At 39.6% G+C, this 20882-nt stretch overlaps 13 protein-coding genes across 13 annotated transcripts; 8 read left to right on the top strand and 5 right to left on the bottom strand.

Moving 5' to 3' along the window:
- Positions 1-218: 218 nt before the first annotated feature.
- Positions 219-2510, bottom strand: NEHOM01_1098 (DNA excision repair protein ERCC-2; the record flags this gene model as incomplete). The annotated part of the gene is made up of 1 exon (XM_051489976.1): positions 219-2510. The coding sequence occupies one exon, from the start codon at positions 2508-2510 to the stop codon at positions 219-221; it is 2292 nt and encodes a 763-aa protein (XP_051345936.1).
- A 595-nt stretch (positions 2511-3105) lies between these two features.
- On the bottom strand, positions 3106-4302 carry NEHOM01_1097 (nuclear GTP-binding protein; the record flags this gene model as incomplete). Its single annotated transcript, XM_051489975.1, has 1 exon — positions 3106-4302. The coding sequence occupies one exon, from the start codon at positions 4300-4302 to the stop codon at positions 3106-3108; it is 1197 nt and encodes a 398-aa protein (XP_051345935.1).
- Positions 4303-5057: 755 nt separating this feature from the next.
- NEHOM01_1096 (tubulin beta) lies at positions 5058-6377 on the bottom strand (the record flags this gene model as incomplete). The annotated part of the gene is made up of 1 exon (XM_051489974.1): positions 5058-6377. The coding sequence occupies one exon, from the start codon at positions 6375-6377 to the stop codon at positions 5058-5060; it is 1320 nt and encodes a 439-aa protein (XP_051345934.1).
- A 43-nt stretch (positions 6378-6420) lies between these two features.
- NEHOM01_1095 (uncharacterized protein) lies at positions 6421-6735 on the top strand (the record flags this gene model as incomplete). The annotated part of the gene is made up of 1 exon (XM_051489973.1): positions 6421-6735. One exon carries the CDS (start codon positions 6421-6423, stop codon positions 6733-6735), a length of 315 nt encoding a protein of 104 aa, XP_051345933.1.
- Positions 6736-7312: 577 nt separating this feature from the next.
- Positions 7313-10564, bottom strand: NEHOM01_1094 (uncharacterized protein; the record flags this gene model as incomplete). The annotated part of the gene is made up of 1 exon (XM_051489972.1): positions 7313-10564. The coding sequence occupies one exon, from the start codon at positions 10562-10564 to the stop codon at positions 7313-7315; it is 3252 nt and encodes a 1083-aa protein (XP_051345932.1).
- A 478-nt stretch (positions 10565-11042) lies between these two features.
- Positions 11043-12752, top strand: NEHOM01_1093 (phosphatidylinositol 4-phosphatase; the record flags this gene model as incomplete). Its single annotated transcript, XM_051489971.1, has 1 exon — positions 11043-12752. The coding sequence occupies one exon, from the start codon at positions 11043-11045 to the stop codon at positions 12750-12752; it is 1710 nt and encodes a 569-aa protein (XP_051345931.1).
- A 408-nt stretch (positions 12753-13160) lies between these two features.
- NEHOM01_1092 (transgelin) lies at positions 13161-13685 on the top strand (the record flags this gene model as incomplete). Its single annotated transcript, XM_051489970.1, has 1 exon — positions 13161-13685. One exon carries the CDS (start codon positions 13161-13163, stop codon positions 13683-13685), a length of 525 nt encoding a protein of 174 aa, XP_051345930.1.
- A 331-nt stretch (positions 13686-14016) lies between these two features.
- NEHOM01_1091 (uncharacterized protein) lies at positions 14017-14466 on the top strand (the record flags this gene model as incomplete). Its single annotated transcript, XM_051489969.1, has 1 exon — positions 14017-14466. One exon carries the CDS (start codon positions 14017-14019, stop codon positions 14464-14466), a length of 450 nt encoding a protein of 149 aa, XP_051345929.1.
- On the top strand, positions 14444-15067 carry NEHOM01_1090 (uncharacterized protein; the record flags this gene model as incomplete). The annotated part of the gene is made up of 1 exon (XM_051489968.1): positions 14444-15067. The coding sequence occupies one exon, from the start codon at positions 14444-14446 to the stop codon at positions 15065-15067; it is 624 nt and encodes a 207-aa protein (XP_051345928.1).
- Positions 15068-15377: 310 nt separating this feature from the next.
- Positions 15378-15746, top strand: NEHOM01_1089 (uncharacterized protein; the record flags this gene model as incomplete). Its single annotated transcript, XM_051489967.1, has 1 exon — positions 15378-15746. One exon carries the CDS (start codon positions 15378-15380, stop codon positions 15744-15746), a length of 369 nt encoding a protein of 122 aa, XP_051345927.1.
- A 51-nt stretch (positions 15747-15797) lies between these two features.
- NEHOM01_1088 (uncharacterized protein) lies at positions 15798-16187 on the top strand (the record flags this gene model as incomplete). Its single annotated transcript, XM_051489966.1, has 1 exon — positions 15798-16187. The coding sequence occupies one exon, from the start codon at positions 15798-15800 to the stop codon at positions 16185-16187; it is 390 nt and encodes a 129-aa protein (XP_051345926.1).
- A 312-nt stretch (positions 16188-16499) lies between these two features.
- Positions 16500-17519, top strand: NEHOM01_1087 (flap endonuclease-1; the record flags this gene model as incomplete). The annotated part of the gene is made up of 1 exon (XM_051489965.1): positions 16500-17519. One exon carries the CDS (start codon positions 16500-16502, stop codon positions 17517-17519), a length of 1020 nt encoding a protein of 339 aa, XP_051345925.1.
- Positions 17520-18462: 943 nt separating this feature from the next.
- Positions 18463-20565, bottom strand: NEHOM01_1086 (uncharacterized protein; the record flags this gene model as incomplete). Its single annotated transcript, XM_051489964.1, has 1 exon — positions 18463-20565. One exon carries the CDS (start codon positions 20563-20565, stop codon positions 18463-18465), a length of 2103 nt encoding a protein of 700 aa, XP_051345924.1.
- Positions 20566-20882: the final 317 nt, after the last annotated feature.

The raw sequence follows: 20882 nt of genomic DNA, 5'->3' as shown, positions 1-20882 counted from the left end.
GACCTCATTAAGTTAGTATTAAGTTAAGTTGGGTTGAGTTAAGTTTAGATTGGGTTGAATTGAGTTGAGTTAGTACTAAGTTAGTATTGTATTGAGTTGAGTTGGTATAAGATGACTCAAGTAAATGTGGTGTGTATTAGATTTAGATAGGATGAGGTAGATGAGGTAGATAAGCTAAAGTAGATAGGTGACTGAATGAATGAGTGAGTAGCTTCTAATTAGTTGTAGTACTTGCTGGTGGAAACTTGGCGGAAGAATTGTCTGGCTAGGGAAATGGACATGTCAATACTTAAATTGGTGCTTTCGTCCTCAAGATGTCTTTGCACCCAACGTGGAAGTTGTTGCTTCTTTTCGCTGACATTGAAACGTCGATCGGCTAGAACGGCTAGACCATAATCACGACTGGATCTTAGTACTCGGCCTATACACTGCGCGGCTTGGCGCATGGCATCAAATGAAAGAAACTCACTCTCCCGTACACCAAACTCTTCAGCTAGAAACTCTAAGCGCTTCTTCAACTGGGGACTTTCTGTATACTGAAATGGTACACCAAAAACAAGTACAGCTCGGCCATAACATCCTGAGAAGTCAACTCCTTCTGAGACTTTGCCCCGAGCTACACTTAGCATAATAGCTCCACGACCGATTTCACAGGCTGTTTTGTACCCGGCTAGAGCTCGTTCAGTCTCTTCATGGTCAAGTGACTCGGCAAAGATAAGCTTCTTTTCAATGATCTTCTTGATCATTCCACTTTCAGTCCAGGCTGAGACGGCCTCTTCCATGTACTTGTAAGAAGGAAAGAAGCAAGCTAGTCCATCAGGAACTACTGCGGCCATTTCCAGCAGTAAGTTACCATAATTCCGGACAACTGCTGGTTCACTGCGCAAAGAAAAGCCACTACTGATTTCATTACTACCAGTCATAGCTAAAGTCATTTGGTCACTGCCTTTAGTAACTATCAGCACACCTAACCCCCGTCGATTAGTAACATCTATCTCAACACTTTTAACCGGTGCAAAGTTCAATAAACGCGGATAGATAGAAATTGGACTTAAAGTACCACTAGTAATAATAACATTCTTATACGTACTAAACACGCGCTGGATAGCAATAGAAGCATCCAAGCAACAAAGTCTTAAAATAGGCTCATAAGCCGAAAAGGAATTGAACGGTTCAAAAATCACTGAGAATCCTCGTTTGAACTGAGCAGCTAACGAACAAAAATCACAGATTTGAGATAATTCTTGAAAATCACCAAAAACTGAAAGTTGGGCTAATTCTGAACTATTTAGTTGTTCAGTTGAATCTTGCTTGAGTTTAGTCCTATCCAATGCACTAAGTTCTGAAACTTGAGCAATAACAGCTCTTAGTTGCTTAGAAAGATGGACTAAAGCCGAATACTCAACAAAAACAGTGCTTTCTAAAGACCAAATAAATGATTCAGTTGTTTCCGCCGTAAGATGGACTGTTTTTAATCGGGTTTTAAAGAACTCAATCACTCGTTTAGCTGCTGAGATAAATCCACGCGTAGTTCGTAATGAACCAGGAATTTGTGAAGTCTTGGAACGAGAACAGGCATGTGAGTCTTCAGCAAAAGAACTATCTATCCCAGCCGGCTTATCCAGACGAGTGTTTTGATAACTAGCCATAGAAAGACTGCCGATATTCCCAGGTCCACTTATTCGAGTAATATCTGCGGCCTGTAGAAGACTTTCCATATCGCAAATACTCTTCCAGGCGGCATCAAGTGTACTCCGCGTAATTCCTACACTCAAAGCTTCAATACACGCACTATCAATATTATGGGCCTCATCAAAAACAACAATACAATTTGAACCCAAGCCAGCACTGACTAAGTTACTAATCCGAGGATCAATCATGTAATTATAAGTATAAACCAGACAATCAGCTAAAGGAGAGACAGATCGGGCTAAGTAGTAAGGACATTTACCCTGAGTTGTACCCATAGCCACCAGATCTTCTAAAGTATGAATCCCAGGAGGAATAGTCGGATCTTTAGCTAGTTCAGTATAGTAGGGACAGGTTGATCGAATACGATGGCAGCCGGCATTGATTTCACGTGGTGTATGACCTTCACGTACTTCATTATTCACACAAAGAGTCCGTCGGGCAGCTAAACCCAAGCCAGTATATTCCAGCTTAGGAATGTACTGCTGAATGTAGTTGTAGAGTCGTTTAAGTTCGTGTAAGACTTTCTCTAATTCAGCCGTTGTACGCGTACAGTATACAATTTTGAAGACTCCATTGGGTCGTTTTAAGGTTGAGTCTTTCAGATTAGCTGAGCCAACCCCATGAGTAGACAAGTGAATTTGGTAACTAACTAGAAAACTAAGAATAGCTAGTGTTTTACCCGTTCCCGTGGGCATTTCAATGAGGCAATGGCCTTTACCTTGTGCAACTTCAAAAAGCTCTTTGATGTACTGTAATTGTTCTGGGTATATTCGCTCCATTGGAAAGAATACTTCGAGTTCACCAAGTTGAACGATCATCACTGAATAAAAATAATGCTAGCTATGTAAGGCATGCGGCTAGTAGGAGTTAAGTTTAATGGCTGCTAAGTCTTCGAGTTAATGTATGAGATAATTCTCTAGTTCACCAGATAGCAAGTTAAATTTAGGAGTATTACATCTAAATGATATTCAAGGAATTATAAAATGAAAGCAAAGCCACCATAATTCCAATTCTGAAGATCTTAATATAGTTTTACAATTGAGTTGGGTTTAGATTGGGTTGATATTGAGTTGAGTTTAGATTAGGTTGATATTGAGTTAGTATTGAGTTGGTATTAAGTTAGTATTGAGTTGTGTTTGGTATTGGGTTGTGTTTAGTATTGTATTAGGTTGGCATTAAGTTAGTATTGAGTTGAGTTGGAATAAGACAGCTCAAATGGATAATATAAGATAAGGTAGGTGAAGTTGAGTTAAGTTGTGATGCTAATCCAAATAGATAAGATATGTAACAACAACTAGACTATAACAACAACTAAATTATAACAACTAAACTATAACAATCTAAACTATAGTAATATAATAACATAAGTGGTAGATAAAGAAAGATGGTCTGGCAATTGATGAATGCTATTTATTATAAACGAGGTTCGTATTCCATGGCATTGGGATCAACAGGAGCCTGGACAGGCTTACCTTCTAGAGATCGTTGCGGTACAGTAAGAAGGAGATTAGCCGATGCATTTTCAAGTTCTTCTCCTACTTGTGGTACTGGAGTGCAGAACCGGATTTTACCTATCTGTAAATCACGAATCAACATAAAAGAAGAAGTACGTTTATCAGGCACACCTCCTCGAGCCATACGTCCCCATTTAATAGCTAGAGAAATAAGTAGTTCATCAGCTGAACGAGGTTCTTCCACCCCATAAAGAATAGATAAAGTTCTAGCTGGAATCTTTTGGAAAATCAAAGCCACTATCTCCTCTGGATCTACTTCAGACGTACTAGCCCGTAAAGCATTACTAATTGCACTTCCTTTTTGATAAATCACTCCTGGTGAATCAATCAGTCTTATTGAACTATCCAGTACGATCTGCTGCAAGACTTTAGTCACTCCAGGAGTATTCTTAACCTCACAAGCCTTCTCTCGTTTCAAAGAGTTAATCAAACTACTCTTACCCACATTAGGACACCCAATAATACCAATTGTAAGACTTACTCCCCCACGCGTATAGTTCTTAAGTAAACTCATTAATTCCTTCACTCCGTAAGCCTCAGCCTTCAACTCAGTCTTCTCAGTATGTCCTAAGTGACTACGCTGGCCCTGAGTAGAAGCTTTAAAGGGCAGAGCCGGGGCAATAGTCTTAAGATAGGTCAACCAGCCATTCCAGTTTTCACGATCAACCAAATCTATCTTATTCAAAACAAAGACAAGTTTTTTACCCTTATCTCTAATAGCTTTCTCTATCTCGGGCGCTCGACTGTTAATGGGATCACGTGCATCTAAGACTTGAATAATCACATCGGCTTCATTAAGGACTTTATGCACTTCTTTTAAGTACCGCCGGGAAATATCAACTGTTTCTTTTTCTTGGGGTTCATTTGCTTTACGTTCTTCATAGAGTTTCTGTCTTCTTTCAGCATTAGCTCTGATTTCCTTAAGTTCTTGTAACTCTTCTTTTGTTTTGATAAGGCCGTAGGGCATGGCATCTTCTCTTTTCTGACGTTTTCGCTCTTCCCGGCGCTTGGCCCGGTTTTCTTGGACAATTTTACGTTCTCTAGTTACTCTCTGCTTAGTAGTACAACGTTTACTTAATCTCTTTTTCTCTTTCATATGCAAATTTTTAGGCCAATGTCTATATATGGTAATATTTTGGCGAAATAAATCGGAATTTTCATTGAAATAACAAACATATTATTGAGTTAAGTTAAGTTAGGTTGGGTTGAGTTACTGTAGTGGCAAGTTAATATTGGGTTGGGTTACTGTGATGTTAATATTTAGATTAGGTTAAGTTAAGTTTGAGTTATGTTAAGTTAAGATAAGATAATATTTAGATTAGGTTGAGTTATGTTAATATTTAGATAAGAGTAAAGTAAGTTTATTATATCTCAATGACATAGATCTAAATGGCGAGACCAATAGGTTAGTATTAGTGCATTAACCAATACGTATGCCATTAAGGATATTTATGTTGCGGCAGGATGACGTCATATTAAGTTGAGTTGGTATGGTATTAAGTTAAGTTGATATTGGTATGATATTGAGTTGGTATTAGCAGCAATCAAGTTGGTCTTGTGAAGAGTAGGTAGTGGTAATGATACAAGCAATACAATAACATAATCTTATCTTAACATAATCTTATCTTAATATAGTCTTGTCTTAAGCAAGCCAGAATATAATCTTATCTTAAGCAAACTAAACCAGAACATAACCTTATCATAAGCAAACCAAACTAAACCAGAACATAACACAACCAAATCTTATCTTAACATAACTAAATCTTATCTTAATAAAAACCAAACCAAAACAAACCAAACCAGATCTTATCTTGATATGGTAACAATTGAACATTTGTGCCATTTATTGATTTAGGCCGCCATGGCATAGTCTTCCTCGTCAATGGTGGCATCCTGGTACTGCTGGTACTCGCTGTACAGATCGTTCATGTTCGATTCGGCCTCAGTAAACTCCATCTCATCCATACCTTCACCCGTATACCAGTGCAAGAAAGCCTTCTTCCGGAACATCACACTAAACTGATCACTTATCCGTTTGAATAACTCCTGAATAGCCGTACTGTTCCCAATAAAGGTCGAAGACATTTCTAAGCCCGAAGGTGAAATATCACAAACTGAAGTCTTCACATTATGAGGAATCCATTCCACAAAGTTAGCAAAGTTCTTGCGCTGAATACTAAGCATCTGCTCATCCACATCTTTCATACTTATCTTACCCCGGAACATAGCAGCTACAGTCAAATAACGACCTTTCTTCGGATCACAAGCTGCCATCATATTACGTGAACTAAACATCTGCTGTGTTAAGTCCGTTACAGAACAAGCCCGATAAGCCGTTGATCCCTGAGCCGTTAAAGGGGCAAAACCAACCATAAAGAAGTGCAAACGAGGAAAAGGAATCATATTAACGGCTAATTTACGTAAATCAGCATTAAGTTGTCCTGGGAAACGTAATGAAGTTGTTATACCACTCATTACTACTGAAACCAACCGGTTTAAGTCTCCATAGCCAGGATTAGCCAATTTCATTGTATTAAAACAGATATCGTATAAAGCTTCATTATCAATGCAAAAGGTCTCATCACTATTCTCCACTAGTTGATGAATACTTAAAGTAGCATTATATGGTTCAACTACTGTATCACTTACCTTAGGAGAAGGAACTACACTAAAAGTACACATCATTCTTTCTGGAAACTCTTCCCTTATCTTACTGACTAGTAAAGTACCCATTCCAGCCCCTGTACCACCACCAAGGGAATGAGTTACTTGGAATCCTTGAAGACAATCGCAATTCTCAGCCTCCTTCCTAATTACGTCCATAACTGAATCGACTAGTTCAGCTCCTTCTGTATAATGACCTTTAGCCCAATTATTACCAGCTCCAGATTGGCCGTGAATGAAATTATCAGGACGGAAAAGTCGACCAAAAGGACTTTCACGAATGACGTCCATTGTGCCTGGTTCAAGATCTACCAGGACTGCTCGAGGGACATATTTACGAGTAGAAGATTCATTGTAATAAACTGAGATCTTATCTAATTGATAGGGACTGTGACCAAAATATTGACCTTCACCATTGATACCGTGTTCTTCGCTAATGACTTCCCAAAACTTCGATCCAATTTGGTTACCGCATTGACCAGTTTGAAGATGGACTATTTCTCGCATGACAGGGGCATAGAAAATTAAACTTTAAGTTTCAAACAATCGGATGTATATTGGGTTATATACACATGATAATGAGTTGGTTTATGAGAGTAATAGTATGGGGATGGAGAGGATTTTAGCTTATGCAGCTACGGATATTTTAGATAAGATTGTAGGTCGTAGTAATTATAGTTTATTTAGTGAGATAGTGAGATATGAGGGTCGGAGTGTGAATGGAGTTGTTTTAGCTAATGGGTATAAGGGGTTTATGGTATATGGAGAAGGAGAAGGGATAAGTCAAGAGGAGATGAATGAAGTAATTATGGGCCTGAAGAACAAAATACTAGCTAGAGATTATGATGAGGTGGTATTGAGGTGAGTGGTGTTTAGTATTGAGTTGAGTTAGTACTTGGACTTATAGTTAAATAAAGATAGAGGTGTAATTGGGATGTTATGTTGGGTGGTAGAATTGAGGGACTTAATAGGGTCTTGCTTGGTCTTACTCAAATTAATATAGTACTAGTGGGTATAAGTAGTAGTAAGTAGTAGTAGTGCTTAGTACTAAGTCCATCTTAACTAGTACTTAACTTATACGTACTCTATTAAAGATATTCCTTGGGATAAGTAGAGTCTTTTATTGAGTAAATACGGTTGGGGTGGGTTGGTATAGGATGACGTCATATTAAGTTGGTATTAGTTTAGTATTAAGTTAGTATTAGTTTAGTACTACTAAGTAGTGAGTGGCTTACTAGTAATCAGATTGATCGTATTGGTTTAGTATTGGTATTGGTATAGTGGTGGTATGATGCTACTGCAGTTAGTACGTTGCTCTATTCCAGTTCACTCTGTCCTATCCAGTACCAACACAATACCAATTCAATACTATTGTAATGTAACATAATGCAATGTGATAGGTGAGTAGATGTGTGTGGATGGATAATTTATTCATTATGGGTTTAGATGATGTGGAATTGAGTGGTGGGGGTATAGATGGATTCTTGGTTGAGGTCTTTGGAGAGATCGGAAATGCCTTTGTAGGGGAGATAGAAATAAACTAGATTGTCATGCCAGACTAAAGTTTTGAGCCATTCTTGATTGATAGTGGATGGAGTATAATTGGGTTCGATGAAAATAAAGCTAGATAGTGGTGCGCTGATAAGTCGTCGAGAATTCATGAATGTACATTGTTGTTGGCAGCATGGTGAGTCTTTGTTTGGGCGGTTGTATATTTCGAGGATGCAGATGCTGCAGAGTGGGTGGCCGCATTGAAGGTAGCAGAGTAGAATGTCGTTGTCGGTTGGTTTGGTTGGGCTGTTAGTATTCGTAGTACACATAAACCGTTTCCAGCCTATTCTACTTGATACTGGATGAAGTCTTCGTGAACAAGCAGTACAGACAATTGCTTGGCCCTTTTTCTTGAGTTGACGGGTGGTTGCTTGGAGAGATTCTTTGGGGCGGAAATGGTCAGGAATAAGATCTTTGAATTTATCTGGGCGGACTGCTAGTTGGCGAAGAGTTGTATAGGCTACGACGGTGCAATCTACTTCAGAATTAGTAGTAAGTGTGTCTTCATTATCTGGACATGGTCGGATTAATAGTTCAATAGGTGGAGTGGTTGGAGTTGTATCTTCTAGTCGAACCGTAAGGAGTACTTCCTGGGCACGGAGTAAATAGTTGCGTGATGTTATTGTCTTTTGTTCCTTTTTGGGTATTATGGCGTTGGTTAGTCGTAAGACATTTAGATTACTAAATCGCCAAGTTATCCAGCGAAGCACAGTTACTAAGTTTGGTTCAGTCAGTACCTGGTTGCTGCCGAAGCGTAAGAATAGCTTTTGCACGGAGTAGTTGTAGAATTCAATCGGCTGGTTGGACAATAACTGGTTTGGGAGTGTTAGATACTGGCAAGCAGCTTGGCAGCGAAGTAAGTCGGCTTTGATCGCTTCTAAAGTAACGTTATAAAGTGTTGAATTATCTCTGGCCAATATAATGGCATTCATAAGGGAGGTTGAGGTGCGGATAGTCTGGGCTTTGGGATGAACAATCTGGTACTGAATACCATATCTCAAAAACGTGCTCAAAACATCACTGTGTAAACTAATTTCGGTGCTGTCCAGTTGAAGGACTAGTTTTCGTAGAGTTAACTCGCGAGCTAACTTATCTTCTAGTCGGTCTGAGTTTGTATACTCGAAGAATGAAAACCCTTGGATTGCCGCTTGGTTATGGTAGTAGATAACTTCATTGAGTTCAAGAAAGTCGTTGATTACGAGTGACGCAATACTTTGGAATCTGGGAAGGGCCAAAACTTGAGCAATGGCGAGGTTAGTGAATCGTTGGTTCATAATGTAGACTTGCATTGAATCTTGAAAGATGTAACTGCCTAGCATCCAGTAAATAATGCGCTCATCGACATTGTTTAAGACTAAAATGTCGACATCTAAGTGCCATTTCGGCCCCCGGCGGGGTTCTCTTTTTAGAACGTCTAGATCAAACTCGCTAGTGATTTGGTTGTTGTCATATAAATTTGAGAGTCTGAGTTCATGAGCTGTGATGTTTTGGAATAAAACTAGTAGAACAATGCATGTTTCAATCTGTCCATCGTACGGTGTTGGGTGTCCATCAATCCGGATATTGGTATAGGTGATATTTTGGCAAAAGCATAAGTAGTGTTTAGCTTGGTAGTAGTTAAGATCTGAATCTACCTGGGGATTATCAAGCCGAATAATAAGTGGCTTTGGAAATTTCCATCCTGGGATGCTGAGCGTCTTTCCTTCGCATCTAATATGTTGTTCCTGGATCTCGTCGAGAACCGCTCGTGATAAATTCGATAGATGGCACAGTATCTTGATAGTGGTGAAAAAGTCGTTGCGATTCTCTTTATAGTCGATCTGGACGTTAGAAACGGCAATGCCTAAGTTAGCAAAGGTTGTGGTACTGTAGAGTTGTGTATAGTAGTCAAAAGGGTCACATGACATATAGTCGGGAATATTGAAAATGGCCTTGGCAGCACAGAGTCGGGGCTTAGGGGGACTCTGCTTATTAAGGGCATCCATCATAATCTCATTAGAGTCCTGGTTGATATCAGGACCCATAATAGTGTTTACTTCGATTAAAGACTTACTGTGCCGGCCTAAATAGAAAATGGTCCGCCAGTTTGCTTGCAAAGCTAGCGTTGGATGTTTAGTTGTAACATCCTTAAGACCAGTTAGGGCAATCTTTGTGCCGGTAAAGTCTTTGATCGTAATCTGGCTACATTTGGTCGATGAGTTCTGTAGAAACCCGAAATCAATACTCACACTAGCAGGTAAATGTTCAAAGGCAAGGGTGTAATCGCCGGTCAGCGAAAACTTGCTAATGTGGGCGACAGAGTGAAACGTTTCCTTCTCTAAATTAATGCCTATAACTGGCCGCAATAAGACAATAGAACTCAAGATCCGCTCAAAAAGTCCAATATCTGCTACGGACGAAAACTTAAGTGTACAGGCGGTTGTATAGTCAGCGTGATCAAGTGTATTCTGGGCCTCTATCCGAGCAGCGGCCAAACCTTTCGAACTAGCCTTCTCTTTCGTTTCCTGGGACGCGTTCAGATCAAAGCATAGGGTTGAGCAGTCAAAGATATGGATAGCTCGAGATAGAATTTGCAAACTTACCACATAGCGGCTTGCATTATTGAATTCATAACTAATAATGGCCGTTGTAGTCCTAATAGTTGCAATCTTTCTCAACTCGTCTAAATCAGCCCTTGCCCGGTCTTCCTCTATATAGATAGGCAGTCCAAAGAAAACACAGCTGTCAGCGTATTCTATCACATACAAGGGAGTGTTTGATAACGAAGGATTTTGATCAGATCTTGTGTTAGAGACGGGTGTCTCCTTATAGACGGCATCAAGTGGCTGGCTTAGTGTGTAGGGCCGAACATTTATGGCATAGTGCTGATTACAAAACCAAAACCCAATTGGGGTTAGAGTTTCAACAATCTCCTCTGCAGTTGGTAGCTCTGAATAAGCTACCATACTTGATCCATCCACTTTACTCAGTAGTACGATCAAGACACACATAATCCGACCAATCCAGTATAGACCGGCAACAACGCGATGAAGCTTATGTATCGGCAAACAGTCCCGAGAAGCAATAAAGCGTTCCAACTCATATTTTGAATTATTTTGAAGATAGGCATCCAATAACTTACTCAGGCGTAGAGATAAGAACATAAGCCATCGAAAGAAAAAAGAAGATAAGCAAGTGTCACACCCTTATCTCAAAAGACTTTAATCATGATTAGCCCTACTTTCTTAATCATGGCTACTTTGAATTTTCACAAGATTGGCACCATTAGTACTTCCATCAATAATTACAGCAACACAATACCAATACTAAAACCAACCAAATACTAACACAATACTAACACAATACTAACACAACACCAACACAAAACAAACTTGTCCTTGTTAGTGCAATAGATCTTGACTAGGTTTGGCTAGAGGTAATTTTGACAACTCAAACCTTTTGGTCTTCTGCACCCCATACCAACCCAATACCAACTCATACTCATCCTCTCCTAGTACCATACACCCACCCACACCAATACACCTTAACATACACTCCCTCTAATCCAAACACTAACCCAATCCTAACCCAGCCCAATCCAATCTAATCTCAATATAAGCAAGAAGTGTGGGTTTGTTTTTTATGCATAGTTTGGATTCTGGCCGTATGCTTATAAGAAATGGTAGTTCTAGTGTCCTCCTAACGTACTTAAGAAACACAACTGAGGAGGGAGACACCGAGGCCAAAGTGTGTGTAGTAAAGAAAATGAACTGGACAAAGAATGAGAACCTACGAGGCGGCCGAGAGTTCTACGGAATCTACGGGGAGATAGAAGCAAACCATGGCAAGTACTTAATCTATATCAAAGACAGAAAGAAGGTCGGAGAGTTACAGGGTCGAAATGTTTATGAAGTTGTAGCAGGCGAAACTATCTTCTTATCTGGCAAGGAAGATAAGATGGTCTATGAACTAGTGCAGGAGTTCTTTAAGACTCCCGGACTGTTCTTCTCAGACTTAGATCTATCCGGACCTTTAGGCAGTCCAGATAGTAAAGAGGAGAATACTGATTTTATCTTCAACTATATCCCCCTAGCCAAGTTCGGCCAGAAAGAGGATGCCAAAGACGCCGAACTATTTGGAGTACGAATTATTCAAGGATACTTTGGCCAGCTCAATCTAAACTGGGACAGTGAAGTCAAGTGCTGTTTATTGAGTCGACGTAGTTGGAAGAACACAGGCACTCGGTTCTGTGCCCGTGGTTCCGATGCCACCGGCCATGCAGCCAACAGTGTAGAAACTATCTTTCAGTTTGAGAAGAACAAACAGACTCATTCCTTTTTGCAGATAAGAGGATCAATTCCTCTTTCTTGGGAACAGAAGATAAACTTATCGTATAAACCGCCAGTCAAAATGGGAGACCCCGAGATTAGTCACCAACTATTCCGTAAACACCTTGAAGTCCTCAGTAAGAGATACGGCGATGTAGTCTTTTTGACTCTTTTAGATGCAACTGGCCACGAAGAAGAGCTTAATAATATCTATATAGACGAGTTAAAGCGAAATAAAGTGGACTACTATGCAGTGGACTACCACCGCATGATGAAAAGTCCCGAAGAGCGACGAGTGTTTAAACAGGCACTACAAGAACTACTTCTGAAAAACAAGGTCATTCGAACCAACTGTGTGGATTGCTTAGACCGAACTAACGTCGTACAAAGTCAACTGGCCAAGATAAAGATGCTGCACTTCCTGAACCTACCTGCATTTGGCGAGCAAGGCCAAGTTCTAGATGTCGATGACTATTTAGCCGTATCTGAAGTCCGTAAGCTAGGCCAGCTATGGAACCAAAATGCCAATGCACTGGCCATGCAGTATACTGGTACTTCCGCACTGAAAAACGACTTAACTGCGCATGGTGTACGTACATTCCGCGGAATGATCCAGGATGCCATTAGTAGTGGCAAGCGGTACGTCAACAACAATTTCACTGACGGGCGTATGCAAGAGATCATTGAAATCCTTACGGGAGCCCGACACCACCTGGGAAACTGTTCTAGGGGAGACAGAAGAGTTAGCATCTTTTTAGGAGCCTTCATAGCAGCCGCTATTATGGCAACGGCCTACCATCCCATTCTATTGGTTATATTACTCGCCTGCCTCATTCTGGCCGGAAAGAGACTCCTCAGTCTCTTCCTTAGTTTTCCGTCTCCCCTCTCTTCATCCCCATCCAACTCTTCTAAGTCCCAATCCACTAAATCCCAAACCCAATCCCACTCCAAGCCCAATACTAACCACTCCAAGCCCAATAATAAGGCTACACCACCTCCTAAAACAGACATGCCCAAGAAATAAGCATTATTAACTGGTCTTACGTTAGTATTAGATTGAGTTAAGTTAAGTTAAGTTGAGTTAAGTTACTACCATACTAACCCAATACCAAGACCAACTTAATCCTATCATCAAATAAATCGTTTGCCTATTAGTACTAACCCAAGTCTAACTCAATATATTATTATTAAGATAACCAAACAAAATCAAACCTTACCTCAACCTAGTTCAAAAGTCATACTACACTATAATACAACACAATATCAAGTCATATCAAATTAAACCAACCTAAATCCATTCATAATACTACCTGACACCTAAATATGTCCATCTTATGTTTGTTTTTATTATTCCTTAAATGGTACATTTATTTTCCTTATATGGTAATATCAAAAGCTAGAAGGTCTTAAATTGCATTTTTATTTATTTATCATGGACAAATCAAGTGAAATCGAAATTCTAGCCTGGTTAAAGGAGGTTCTATCGCTTAAAATCGATGAAAAACGCGAAGATCTCATGGAACTTCTCACTAGTGGCGTTGTTTTGTGTAATGTTATCAACAAATTTATGCCAAAGACTTGTTTAGCTAAGGAATCTTCTATTGTTTTCAAGCGGATGGAGAATATTGAGATGTTTTTGAAAGCCGCCAAATCAATAGGAGTTTTAGATAGCGAACTTTTCCAAACTGTCGACTTGGTTTATCCAGATAAAAGGAATCCAAAACAAGTGGCTATCTGTATCTACTCTTTAAGTCGAAACTTGAAAAAGAAGTTCCCAGGCAGTAAGTACAAAGTCATTGGCCCCAAACTAGCTGAGAAGCAAACGCGGACTTTTAGTGAGGAGCAACTGGAAATGGGCAAGCGAATCATTAGTGTGCAAATGGGTACAAACAAAGGCGCCACCCAATCCGGACTTGGATCTGGCCACCGCCAAATAACACCAGAAAACCAGCTATAATATCAGCTATAATAAAGATAGTGTGTGCTAGTAGTATTTTAAGTTGTATTAGATTGAGTTGTGGTTGAGTTTAGATTGAGTTGGGTTTAGTATAGATTGAGTTGAGTTTAAGTTGGCATTAGGTTGGTATTGAGTTTAGTATAGGATTAAAGTGGTATTAAGTTGAGTTTAAGTTGGTATCAAGTTTAGTATAGGATTAAAATGGTATTAAGTTGAGTTGAGTTGAGCTGAGTTTAGTATAGGATTAAAATGGTATTAAGTTGGTATTAAGTTAATCTAACCATTTAGGGTTAGGGTGCCCTATTTAGTGAATGTATGGGTGGGTTAGTATATGGTGAGATGGAATGTATGCTGGCTGGGATTTTGGTTGGGGTTGATTTGGTGGGTTAGTTTGGTGCTTGGTGATAACTTTCATTCACTTAGTAATGGACGGGTGGTTTGTAATGGAGAAATAATAGCTGATAAGTGTGCTGATGAGAGATGGAAGATTTCATACTTGGGTACTGATGAGAACATTCAGATTTATGAGTATAGGGATGTGATTTATATTGAAGGTGCTATCAAAACTGATCGGGATGAAGTTCATGAACAGGGATCTATTTACTTTCCGAAAGGATACAGATTAGTGCTGCATAGTGATCGGGTTTTTCCTTTTTTGGGCGGAACACCAGATAAAGTTGTTAAAGTAGGAATTACCATATTAGGAATGTTGGTTTTTTCTTTGGCAAGCTATAAAGTGTGGGGTTCTAATTTTCAAAATGGATTTATCAAACTTGCCTAGTGTTTGTGAGGTTTATGGTCTTGATGATAGTGCTAATGTTGGTTATTTATTTGCTTTGTTCATGTGTCGAGATGTTAATTCACTTTGGATTGAAAAAGGCCCGACTAATACGATTAAAAGAAGTACTCAGCTTGGCCATGACTTACGCACAATGTTTATTCAGCGTATAGAAAGTCTCCAAGCTTTAGTTAGCTGTTTTCGTTTGAAACTCACCTCTAAACTAACTAGAGAGCACCAAATCAAAATCATTGTGATTAATCGCTTTTCAGACTACTATGAAGACGCAAAAGAATCCAAAGAGTCTCTGGCTAGTATAGATGCACTACTGGCTGATTTCAAACGGGCGTACATTAAGTACAGAATACACACTATTATCATTAATACGGCTAAAAAGACTCTCTTCCCTTACGAGCATGTTCGTCCTTTCTTTACTTCAGCCCAATGGCGCAATATGATCCCAGCCCAGTTTTTAATTGAGCCCCAAGGATTCAGTGCCACACATCTACGAGTTATTGTGCAAAAACCTACGGCTACTCCTCCGCATGAGTTCACTATTCCTAATCTAGCGCATAATCCACCCCCCAAGGCCAACAAGGTCTAGAGCCAGTTGTAATAATAAGATACCACAATACATATATAGTTTCAATTATCTTTATTATCTCTTTCTACAACCTTTACTCTCTCAACCTCTACACTCTCAATCTTTACTGTCTCTACTACCTTTAACTTTGTATATGTTGTTGTAAGTCTATCCACACTTCATTTCACTTCCTATTAAACTTAGCACAGCACTGAACCCAAATACCAACTCAGTACCAACTCTAATACCAACCCCATACCAACTTAACTTCATTTAAACCCTCTAAAACCCCCTAAAACGTCACCACAACCCAATCTAACCCCAATTTTTTATGGCTATTTCGATCCCCTCGTTTCTACTGCGACGAGCCCTCAAGACTAGGTCCTTAACCCACCTTAAAGGAGTCAAGGAAGTCTTCTTGTGCGGTAAAATCATTCGGCGCACTCGTGCTACAGCTGTCATCTATGACTCATTTTGTGGAATTTCTGTCTACTGCCGCGAAGAAGCACTGCGAGCCCAAATAGACCGTAGCATCACCGAAAGCTTCTTAGTTCGACTCCATTGCTCTTTAGAAAGACTCCCTCGGCCTTATCTCAAAGTTCTCAGTTTAACCAAAATTACCTTCCAAGAAGAAATCTATCGCACCCTAGAGTCCATGGCCTACTGGACCCAGATCCTGTTACAAAAACAACCAAAGTAACTGAGATCAACAAACACAAACCTACATAAAAGAAAAGAGACAAACAAGCGCATGCTCTGGGTCCCGGCACTGAAGACCAAAAAGAGGGAGACTTCTGATATGGAAGACCTAGAGGTCCTAGGCAGCATTGCTTTTGATTTGCAGATAAACAAGGAAGATCGAATTAAAAAGGCATTTGTTTCATTAGTAGACAAATTAGGTACACCTGAATTTCTTCCTGAATACTCCGAACTCTATCAGTATATTCTTACTCTTGCCAAAGTCAAAGAACAAGCCGATCTTCTGTGGCCAGGCTCCCTTATAGAAGAAATCTATCCAGCTCTTTCATCCAGCTGTCCTTTTCAAGATACTTCAGATACTCCACTTGCCTTCACTGAAATTGCCACTACTAATGTCCATCACAAGACATCTGAACTTGATTCAACGCCGCATTTGGTTTAAACCAACTGTATCTTCTTTACTGTCCATACTAACCACACCAGACCTTTGCAAATCCACCCATCATCTTCTATTCTTTGTTTGTCTTGCCCACCTTCTATTATTCCTTTCGACTGATTCTTTCGACCTCAGTCGTACCAATAACACCAACACAATCTACTACAAACAAAACCATATCCCAAGACAAGCGAAACATTATATAAATTCAACAATATCTAACTACTATTTAATTACTATCTAACTACTATCTAAATACTATCTAACTATCAAAACAAGCAAATCAATGTATAGCTCGGTGCAGGAATTATTTTCAGAATGGGAATTCATAAGCTTTGTGAAGTTATAAGAGAAAGAGCTCCTCAGGCCATTTCACAGACACAAATCGGGAAGTATAGAGGTTGGAAAGTCGCGATTGATGCAAGTATGATTCTTTATCAATCTTTAGTAGCAATTAGATATGGAAAAGATAGTCTTACTAATGCCCAAGGAGAAACAACTGCCCATATACAAGGGATTCTTTATAAGACCGTGAACTTACTGGAGAAGGGAGTTACTCCCCTTTTTGTGTTTGATGGGGTTGCGCCGGATCTCAAAACAGAACTTCTAGATAAGCGGAAAGAAAGAAAAGTACAAGCTGAGAAAGCTTTACAACTGGCAGAGGATCTGCAAGAGATAGAAAAACTCGCTAAAAGAACAGTTAGAGCCACTAAGTACCATGTTGATTCGGCCCAGGAACTTCTAAGGTGTTTGGGCGTACCCTATCTAGTAGCACCAGGCGAAGCCGAAGCCTACTGCTCCATTTTGAACAGCACGGGCATAGTTGATGGTGTGGTTACTGAAGACATGGATGCACTAGCTTTTGGGGCCAAAGTACTACTGCGTAACTTCCTACCGGCTTTAATGAAGAAAGGGTCTATAATGGAGATTAAACTCGACCGTGTACTAGCTGATATGAAATTAGACCAGGACTCGTTTGTTGATCTATGTATTCTGCTTGGATGTGATTATTGCAAAAGCCCTAAAGGTGTCGGCCCAAAAAAGGCATTTGAGCTCATTCGTGATTTCAAAAGTATCAACAATCTTATCGCCAATAACAAAATCAGTGCTGAAAACAGTTCAATCTATAAAGAAGCCAAAGACTTATTCTTCCTGGAAGAGCCATCCACCCATATTCCCACCACTCTTACCCCTCTCAAGCCTGAAGATTTAACGACCTTCCTTGTTCAGCAGAATAACTTTGATCCGACTAAAGTAAGTAATGTGATTGCCCGTATGGAGCGCATTCAGCAAACCAAGCCACAAAAAGGCTTACTGGCTTTCTTTAAGCCCAAATAAATATTGAGTTCTTATCTACTCACCATAACTCTACTATTTACTATCTATCTACTTAATCAGGCACTAGCCCAATTGCTTTTTCACTGCCATCTCATTCCTACTGTCTTCTTCCCCAAGATCCTCACTAAAGTCCACCCCCGGCTCTCTTTCGAGCATTTCCGGCTGCTCAGGATGAGTGGTTGAAACTAAGCTTACTTGCAGTTGCCGAGACGGTCTTGTCTGCCAGAACAACCAGATGCAATAACTCCCCAGTCCAATAAACCCCAACTGAACTCCCCAAAACAGAATTGCTCTCTTCTCCATTCCCACTAACTTCACTTCCTATTTACTTCACTTTAGTTCAGTCTCAGAATACTAACCTAAGTCTCAGTGTATCAGTCAGTCTCAGATATTCACTCAATAGTCGGCAGACTTTTACAGCCCATGCAGTCCATTCAAGCAAAGACTACTCGACTATTATCTGCTGCTTCAGCTGCACTAACTGCCTTAACGATCATTGGTCTTCCGATTATTCTAGCTCTTGAAGCCGCGGCTAAACGCCGCTCCAACCGTCCTCTTGATGCCAAGTAGCACATAGCTATTTCACAACTAAATCACAAATAAACAAGTATCAATCAATTTAAACATTATCTCAAGTCTAGTACCACCAATTCAATACTAATTCTGCATTTGGATCTACCCATCACATTATGCCAAGACAAGAAATACCTACTCGACTGGCGAGAGTAGTTTTTAATAGAACTCGTCTTGGCCAATCTGCAGTCTCATTCTAAGATCAGAACACTTTGGAGAATTAAGGCGGTTTAGAGTCTTTGATTGGGTTAGTATTGGGCTAGTATTGGCTAAGAAAGGTCTTTATTAGTTAGAAGTTAGTTGAGAATTGGGTTAGTATTGGGTATGGGTTGGTATTTGCTGGATTAGGGGATAGTGCTGGGCTTAGCATTTATATAACGAGCATAAAATAGATAATCCTTTCCTCAGTGTAGATACGAAAGTTGAATCGAGCAGGAGCAGTATAAAATACGATAGGCAGGTTAGATTTCTCTAGCGCGTTGCTGTTACATGACAGTTGTTGGTAAGACGCTCTATGCTGGGTGAGTAAAGCATGTGATACTTTATATACGGTAACTTGATCGGCAGTAATGTCAAGCTGATTGCCTACTATGCAAAGGGAAGGAATATGCACTGCTCGACCGTAAGTAAGGGATACATAGGATAATAAAATGTCAATAGAGAAGGTCACCTTTTTAGTTAAGATCTCAGCTGGCATATCTACAGATAGGGGCTGTAGGTACCCATCAAGGTTTATGACATAAGTCTTCAAATAATCAATAAGTATCGGGGGGTTTCCGGCTGCATGTGAAAGCTCAGTGATAATGGATAAACTGCTGCAAACTGGAAGGGCTTTATCTTTAGTGGTTTTACCTCCTAGGCGAATAACAGTATCCTTTTCACCGGTTAGTAATATTCTGAGAGTATAACCATCTTTCCAGTTGACGTTATCAAGAAAATCTATCTTGTTCAGGCGGGGATGAACTATATCTATCTTGGCTACAAGGAAGTGAGTTACTAGTGGCCAAATAGATTTCTGCATACGTGACGTGAGCTTATTGAGATATAACTCAACACTGCCTCGTGATTTATCGAGCTGCTTGATTCGTTCTTGGACCTGCTGGCATTTGGCAAGATCGTCAGATGTCATAACTGAGTCTGTGCACGAAGAGTCCTCGTCAAATTTCATGCAAAGGTAGATATCTGTCTGGAAAGAATGTATAGGATCTTCAAATAGTGCTAAGAGTTCTAATAAGACCAGCAAAGGATCGGAGTCCTGAAGCTCATAGACATCAATCCGTTTGACATTGATGTTGATTTTACTGTGTAGCCTTAAAGCAAGCAGTAATACATTCAACTCAGACGTCGGCCATTCAACAATCCAAGCGATCTTATCCTTATGCTGCTCACTCTTATCAGTTAATGACTTACTACTATCCCACCTGAATTCCAGATAGAGAGTTCCGTTGTCTTGCCATAAAAGTATCGCCTCAACATCACCAACCGACCTGTTTAGGTTGAATTCAGATGTAGCTAAACCGGGCTCATTCTCACACCAAGGTTTAACTTTAGCCAGTACCATGAATAGTTCTAGAGCCATATCCTTGAAACATTCAATTCTCCAGGACATCACGTCTTGATCGCATACATTCGAAGCCGAATCGCTGCAACTTTGCACCACGGGCCGTGCTTGGTATAGTTCTACGTCCATGTCATTATTCAGTAATCCTTCAAAGTATATATCCAAAGCATCCATATGTTCAGCTAGAACTTCTGGCAGATCAGTACCAGCAATATATCTCATTTTCTCTAGTTCTTTCGTTATACTATTCTTGATTTGTTCTTTTAATGCATTGGGCCGGTATAACTCGCCCAATTTGACTAGATAGGCTTTAGCACTAACCATTTCTTTTACATCACCATTTTCGAATGGGTCGAATCCAAGCATTCGTAGTCGTGTTTGTAGATTAGACGAACCTCTTTTAATAGTCATTCGATTTGCTTGATCTGCTATCATACTTATGATATCCATTTCCGTATCAACCGGAACTCTACCATGAAAACTCTCTTCTAAGTATCCTTCTAGCTTCTGTATTAGTGCAATCACACATTCCTGTAGAATTACTTCATTGATTAGTGTGTAGCTCAAATTACGATGTTTACCTTCTAAAGGACGCACTATCTCAATCGGTGTATCAAATAGACTTTGAGCTAAGTTATTCTGGTTAAGACTCTTTAGTTCTTCAGTCTCACGCCCGCTTTCTATTTGACACTCCACCACTGTCTTTATTCGGGATAATTGGATGTCCATTAAGTATAACAAAGTCTGTATTGTCTCAATTATTCTACTGGATGCCCGTGTTTGGTTAAGTCCTTGACATTCATCCTTACTTTCAGAAGCAGGCATAGCACTACACCAAATCCAACCCAAACCAATAACTACCCCAACTACTTGATAAATCCGCCCTAAGTATCTATTTAGACTATTGTTCATTTTACAAGTTGCTATCTTAGATTTTAATTTATAACCCAATAGAGTTAATATTTAGATATGCTATGTTATGTTATGTTATGAGTTAGATATGATTTAGTTATGTTATGATTTATTAGTATATAGTATTATGTTGTTAAGACGTAAGTAATCAGATCTTGCTATTCAGTTATCTAAATAACTTAGTAGATATCTAAATAACCCAATACAACTTAGTAGATATCTAAATAACGTATAACAACATAATATAACTTCTAACAACATAATCTAACTTCTAATAACCCAATTAGATAGTCAAAATCATTAATTTTGATTTAAAA

Source organism: Nematocida homosporus, assembly GCF_024244095.1.
Source record: "Nematocida homosporus strain JUm1504 chromosome Unknown 4542, whole genome shotgun sequence".
In the NCBI taxonomy this organism is placed as follows: Eukaryota; Fungi; Microsporidia; genus Nematocida; species Nematocida homosporus.
This window is presented reverse-complemented; position numbering and strand designations above follow the sequence as displayed.